Source organism: Halyomorpha halys, unplaced genomic scaffold (assembly GCF_000696795.3).
Source record: "Halyomorpha halys isolate HHAL.00 unplaced genomic scaffold, Hhal_1.1 Scaffold229.1, whole genome shotgun sequence".
NCBI classification, from domain to species: Eukaryota; Metazoa; Arthropoda; class Insecta; order Hemiptera; family Pentatomidae; genus Halyomorpha; species Halyomorpha halys.
In genome coordinates, this window is record NW_027111154.1 from 145,672 (window position 1) to 153,326 (window position 7,655).

Consider the following 7,655-nt stretch of genomic DNA (forward strand, 5'->3'; position numbering starts at 1 on the left):
TACACACACACAGTTAAACTATAAACAATACTGAATTGATGTACTCACACTTTGACAATAGTGTAAATTTCTTGAATAATAGTTAGCTAATGTCATTTATTTGCTTATTAGAGTTAAGTGGTAGCTTCTATATTTGCATGTTACTATTAGCTTTATTTCATTGAATGATTCAATTGTTTTTTTTGGAAAGCTGATCAAGGGGCTATCAAATTTTTTGTTGTGTTTTTTTCTTACGATTTGCTATCATCATTCATCATTCCATTTTTTTAATCTTTTTTTATTTAAATGGTTGTTTAATAATTTTAAAAGTTATAAGTTATCAATCTTAAGTTTTGTATCTTATACCTAATGGGAACATACATCCAAACAGTTTATAGTTTTACTCAATTATAAATTGATTTTTATTCACAGATTTAATATGTTATCTAGGCTTGAGTATAAATAATTATTGGGTTTGATGCTTTTAGTTTTAGTAGATAGCCCTCAACATGATTCATAAAATAAGTTAGTTAAATAATGCTCCTTTTTTTTAAAAACTCTTCTGTTTGTTTTTACCACATGATATGCCTGTCAGGAGTAACATCAAACAGAATCGATAATTGTCACAATTCACCTCTTAATCAAAATATTCTCCAATGCCTTATTTGCCCATCTCAGTATAGATTGGTCTCGTTAAATAAATAAAATGCTATGAGAGAATCAAGAAGTTGTCCAGGTAGCAAAAGAATGCTAATAAAGAGCCGAGCAATGGTCACCATGTATCTTTGAGAAGGTTTTTTTTTTATTAGTTTTAGTCTCAGCAACATAAATACATGAGGCTAAACTTTATGGTGTTATCTGTTCTATTAAGTGGGCATTTCATCAAAATTTAAAATTTCTGATTTTGTTTTTTAGATTATTTAACACAGGATACATTTAGCAAATAAAGGATGTTATTTTTCTAAATTGTATATCCAGGCAAAATAAAATAACAATTTATTGCATCCAGTCGGCTATTTTATTTCAAAATTTAATAGAGTATATTTTGAAATTGAAAGTTTTTCTATGAAGACTAATCTTTCAAGACCTATTACTACTTTTTTTTATCTTATATTGAAATAAAAAAATGCAGGATTAGATTTTTTTCTTGAATTGAAAACTTTTTTGAGGAGGGGCCTGACAGCTTGTTGCATTTTGATAAAAGCCTCCCACACTATGTGATTTAAATGGCAGTGGACTGCTGTGTGTTTGTATTGAAGCACTTTGATAGAAGCCTTCCTGACTATGTGATATAAAAGGCAGTGGACTGGTGTCTGGATAAATTGATGGGTTGTTTTATTTTGATGTTACTCCAAATTTGGCATTTCATATTTTACAATAAGATCTTTATTATTCATTATTGATGTCGTCTAGGCATTTTGATGAGGCTCTTTTAAGGAAGAAATGTCTCATGAACATAGGTCCTATTTTGATTAATCACAGAACTACTGCAGTTGGAAGGCCTGGGGGCTTGACAGCCTTACTCCTGAAGTCTATCAGCCTATAATCCTCTAAATTTTATCTTAGCGGTTATCGGAAGTTCCTCTTATCGGATGTAACTAAGATAGAGTAAGGGAGCCTGGCCATTAAAATTTACAACATTATCACAAGCTTGGATTCTATTACATGATAAATTATTATGAGGCACTAGTTTTTCTGTTTTGTTTTTTTTACTACTTTCAGTTAAATGTCGTTAAGATGAAAATAAAATAGGACTTGTGTTCGTTTAACATTTTTTACTTTAAGTCGCTTCTTCAAATAAGGTTACCCAACTTGTTTACACTTGTTACAGAGTGTCCTGTCACTGTTGATATTTGTGTTTTTTTATTTTTACTAAGAAACGGCAAATTTATTTGAAGAACTCTTATTTAACCTTAAACAGTATTTAATTAATTAATTAATAATTAGCTTGCATTCATTTGATTTGATTTTTTTTCCAAATTTCTTTTCTATATGAATGCTTGTTATTTTATTGTTCTTCTACTCCTAAAAACATTCATATAGAGAAAATAGTAAACAGTATTCATTGATAGTTATTAATGATTTCAATTGAATGTTTGAATTGACATATATACCTCTATATGTACATTTTTTTGCAGAATGGAATTCAAAGTGTTCGCTTGCTATGATAATTTTGTGCCTTCTAACAATACCGGAGCCCCAGAACACACCCCAATGCACTATGCATTGCACCATTTGGAAAGACTTCTCCAAAGCATCGCCACCAATCTCAAAGAAAAGGATGTGAGTAATGTTTTTTTTAAGCATGTAAAGGAAAATAAAAGGTGCCGTGCCGGTTGGGGCATAGGCCCCAGTGCACTTGGTCCTGAACGTTGTGGGTTTGATTCCCACATGAGGCAGTTAATATTCATTTTTTGGCGGTCCTGAGAAATGAACCTTGACACTACCACCTTAGTTAGTACGCAGCAGCAACTCAGGGTGCCGCCAGGGTTGGCAAAAAGGACCACTAGGCCCACTTGCCGGACGTGTTTCCCCCACCAGTTCAAATGATCCTGATCTAGCTTCCTTCCAAATTCTTCCCACGGTTTCTGTTTCGCCACTCTTACTGCTTCTTTTGCCTCGTTCCGGGCCAACACATATGCTTGCCATTTCTCTGGAGTTTTTTCCCAACAGTATCCCTTCCACGCTGTTTTCTTTTTGCTAGATTTGCACTCTCAGTTCTTCGCTCCACCATGATGTACATTTACCTTTCGTGCAAATATTTTTTACTCCACACTCTACAGTAGCTGCTTGCAGAATGCTATCCTTTATTTGGATCCATATATTGTCAAGGCTTACATTTGCGTCTAATTCCTTAACTCTGCTTCGTACTCATCTCTCTTTTGAGGGTTCTGCAACTTCCCTACTTCAATTTTTGAGTAGCCTTTCATCTTCTGCTATCTTTCCTTGATTACTTGGATATCAGCAAACAGGTTACTTCCTATTTCTGCTCCTCTGATTATTTTTACATCTGAATAATATCTTCTTATGCCACGGCTGTAGATGAAATAGTCTACGACACTGTTGACATTTCTCTCAGCAGCTGAAAAGTAATCTTATGGAGCAGCTTATGCAGGAAGAATGGATTACCCAGTAGTAGATCATTTTCAATGCAGAAACCAATGTCGTTGCCCACCATCATTTTAAGTGTGTTCTCCACCATGTGGTCCTATCACTCCATGTGCTCTTAGGTGATCCTTGCCTGTTCTAGCATTGAAAACTCCCATGATCACTATGCTTCTATTGCAGTTCCTAGCTATAGTGATTGGTCGTTCAAGGTTACTATAAAATAACTCTTTATCTAGGATGTTAGCATCATTTAGGCTACTAGCAGGCAGGCTCCACTGTCTTTATTCCCCCCTAAATTAATTTATTTTTCTTATTTTTTGTAAAACATCCCTCAAAGACGGTAGTTTTTATCATTTATATGAAAATTTAACTCTAGTAATGCTAATGGCTTCTTTATCAAAGCTATTGATGTTAACTTTTTTTTTTTTTTTTGTGCCATTATTACCCCTCTATACCACTTCACCGTCTTTTATAATGTTTCTCAAAGGGTGTTTCGAGACACCTGTAGCCTGGGAAACTCTTTTCTTAACAGAGGAAACATGGATTAGACCACTCTCAACCTATATTTTCATGAATTTAATAAATGGATTCATAATTATGTTTTTGGTTCGAGATTGGATCGTTTTCCCTCTAACCAGTTTACTTGACTTGGTAAACTTATAATATTGCGATATTAATGAAAAATAGTTTTTAAAAACTGATTTGTTTATAAATCTGTTCCAACATTCCACTTCTAACTATCCAGAACTGTATGAAGCATGCTCCGTACAGGATTTGGAAGGGAAAACACATACTACGCATGCTCCGTACAGGATTTGGGAGGGAAAACATATACTACGCATGCTCCGTACAGGATTTGGGAGGGAAAACACATACTACACATGCTCCGTACAGTTCTGGACAGTCAGAAGTGGTTTTTGGAACAGAACTAGCACAGAAGAGTGGGTACTTAACAGGAGAATGTTTGCCACTGCATATCTCTCCCTCTCTTTACCCATAGAAAAACTCATCTTAGATGCCCTATACATGTATCAATTGTAATAGCTAATACTTTTTTGTTCTAGTTTTGCTATCTCGTTCGTAGTTCTACTATCTCGTTCGTAGCTTTATTGCTTCTTAAGTTTGTTACTACTGCAAACTTGTATTATTCTTATGGAATGTTATTTATTTTTTACCCAACAATTTTATTTTCTAAGGGATAATAGTATTTATAACAATTTAGTTATTAGCAAAATAAAGTGGAACCAAGTACATGGCCATTTAGTAATTTCAATCGGTTTGAAGTTTGGGTGTATTATTTCATTTGGCCAAAAGGGCTAAATACTGAGCTAAAGGTTGTAGATAGTAACTGTTATCTATATTGAGCTAAGGCTAGTAGATTGTAACTGTTATCTAAAGGAAGCTAATAGATTGTAACTGTTATGTAAAGGTATTATTATGACTGTTATCTATATTGAGCTAAAGCTAGTAGATTATAACTGTTATCTATATTGAGCTAAGGCTAGTAGATTTTTACTGTTATTTTAAGGTAGTAGATAGTAACTCTTATCTATATTAAGCTAAGGCTAGTAGATTGTAACTGTTATCTAAAGGAAGCTAATAGATTGTAACTGTTATCTAAAGGTAGTAGATAGTAACTGTTATCTACATTGAGCTAAGACTAGTAGATTATGACTGTTATCTAAATATAGTAACTGTTATCTTTATTGAGCTAAAGTTAGTAGATAATAGTTAGTAACTTTTATCTAAAGATAATGATGATAATAATAATAATAAGTCTCTATTACTATGTGAATACAAAATGAATTATTTTTTAGGAAAAAAATTAAAGAACAAAATAATGAAATGAATATATACATCAAACATATTCACATATAGACCTTCCCGTGTGGGAGATTAGAGTCTTTTAAGCGGAGACTAGCCGAACCTTAAAACCGGTGTTTTTGGCATTTAGTTTTCCACAATTCCCCATCTCGAGCATGCCTCATCCATAATGAACCACCTAACTTTTGTTATTTCGTCGGCCCAATGCTTTCATTGTCGTCCCCTTTGTCTCTTCCTGTCCAGGGGGATCCGCTCCTCTCTCTCTCCCCCAGCTGTCTTCGGATTTCTTCATGAGATGGCCTCCCCAGGTCCACTTCATATTTCTACCGTAGATTATGGTGTTAGTAACCATCATTTCCTTTCTTAATCGAACTGAGCTAACTTTATCCTTTAGAGAGACTCCAACCATTCTTCGTTGACAGACGTTAATCTTCCTATATTCTTAGTCAGAGACCATGTTTGACATCCATAAGTAAGTGCTGGGATAATACAGCTATTGAATACAATTGTTTTGTACCTTATATCTTGATGGTTTTTAAAAATATATCCGAGACTCCAAAATTTCTTCCATGCTTTACCTATTCTGGATTCAATGTTCTTGGCATCCCTATTCACAAATGGAATTGTGTTGCGTGTGCCAATGTTGATATTTACCCTAGATAAATTACTTCATCGGAAATGTTCATGCTCATGAGGTTATGTCTAATAGTTTCCGAAGGGCCATTGGTCATTATGACAGTTTTTTGAGGGTTGTTAATCCATAGAGAGAACTTTTTTCTTTTAACTGACTTATCACTAGTTCCTTCTTCTTCCTTACTTCCTCTGAGCTTGCTATCAAAACCACAACGTCTTCAAATTTTAATTTGTTCAGCTTCATTCCATTTAGTGAGATCCCCATGTCTTCCCAGTCTAAGGATTCGAAGATTTATTCTAACTCTGCTATAAAAATATTTGGTGATAGGGAATCTCCCTGCCTGACTCCTTTTCTTATAGGGAATATTTTTCCTCTTCTTTCCATCTCTACGTATTCTTTATAGTCTATGTACATGTTTTCTATTATTTTTATATACGCTTTACCCACTCCTCTGCGTTCCAATGCGGTTCCTATATTGTGATATATGCTGTTGTGCCTTTTTGAAATCAATGAATCCCAAATAAAGTTTTAAGTTATAACGTTCGCTTTTTCTATCAGCTGATTAATTGTGAACAAATGATAAATCACCAACATGCTTTTTCTAAACCGTGCTTGATCTTTTGTTAGGGTTTCATCTATTGCTTTTGATATTCTGGTACTTATTTTTTTTGAAAAGAGGTTACTGATTAATTGTGAACAAATGATCAATCACCGACATGCTTTTTCTAAACACTGCTTGATCTTTTGGTAGGGTTTTGTCTATTGCTTTTGATATTCTGGTACTTATTTTTTTTTGGAAAGAGGTTACATAAGGTGCAGCTAATTGAAATGGAGCAGTAGTTGTTGATATTTTTCCTATCACCCTTCTTATGGATCAGAATTATTTTTGAAGTTTTCCATTCATTAGGTATTTCTTTTTTCTGAATGATTTTGTTGAAAACAAGACATAGTAATGTATATAAATCATCTTCAGATTTCAAAACTTCATTTATTATTCTGTTTTCTCCTGGGCATTTATTATTTTTTAGACTTTTTATAGCTGCTTCTACTTCAGTTGTCATAATTGGTGGTATAGGTTAATTTGTTTCATCATTAGTTGCTTTTGTTTGAGTGAGATATTTGTCTGAGGAGTATAGTTCTTGAAAAAAATGTGTGACTGATTTTATGATTTCTTGCCTGTTACTTTCCATAATTCTTTTCTTATTTTCTAGATTAGCCGGCCAGAATTTTCTCTCGCTTAGTTAATTTTTAATTTTTTTTATCGAACGGCTGTTATTAAGTATGTTGGTTATTCTCTGCTCTTTGTACGATCTTAAGTCCTGTTTGATGTGGTGTCTGATAAGTTTGTTTAGTTGAGAATTATTATTTTCGGTTGAATTAACAATCAATTTTTTTCCTTTGCTCTGTCAATTGCAACATACTCTTGGACAATTTTGAGCGATAATTGTTGGCTTTGTGCAATTTTAATTTTCCTTCCTGCTTCCTGAATTTTACTTCAAACGCCTATATATAATTCTTGAATGGCGCTGTTTATCTTTTCACTTTCAATATATTGTCTTGTTTCTTCCATATTTTTCTAAAAAAACTTCAGTTTGTTTCTTGTGACTGGTATGAAATTGAAAGGTTTTGTTTTCTTCATTCTATCAAACCTGAGGGTGGTCCTGAGCAGCATTCCGTCCATTTTACAAATAGTTTTGAGTTTTCACCTTGTTTCCACGAGACTGATGACATCCCATTTTATTTGAGCTAATCCCAGTTATCTAAAGATGGTGGGTAGTAACTGTAATCTAAAGGTAGTAGATAGTAACTTTTATCTATATTGAGCTAAAGTTAGTAGGATAGTAACTGTTACCTATATTAAGCTAAATTTAGTAGATAGTAACTGTTATCTACCAGGGCATTCAAAAAGTCCTGTCGTTTTTCGTTGTTTATTTTGATTCTAGAGTGTTTGCTAATTAATTCCGTTCAATACAACTTTTATACATGTAAACACAAATGTTTATACTTTATGAATAGGAGGCTAAGGAGGATTAATTTAATGCAGTCACCATCCAACTGTCTAGTTAAAATGATTCCAGTTGAAACTCAAATTCGGTCGATTTTGCTCTAT

The 7,655-nt window shown here is 33.5% G+C and overlaps 1 protein-coding gene across 2 annotated transcripts in view; it reads left to right on the plus strand.

The window, feature by feature from the left end:
* LOC106679888 (mitochondrial protein C2orf69 homolog) overlaps positions 1-7,655 on the plus strand; it is a 20,652-nt gene that overhangs the window by 2,238 nt on the left and 10,759 nt on the right. For both annotated transcript variants that reach the window (XM_067049239.1, XM_067049238.1), the window contains one exon: positions 2,118-2,262. In XM_067049239.1, the coding sequence (XP_066905340.1) occupies positions 2,118-2,262 (145 nt within the window). The remainder of the gene's footprint in view (positions 1-2,117; positions 2,263-7,655) is intronic.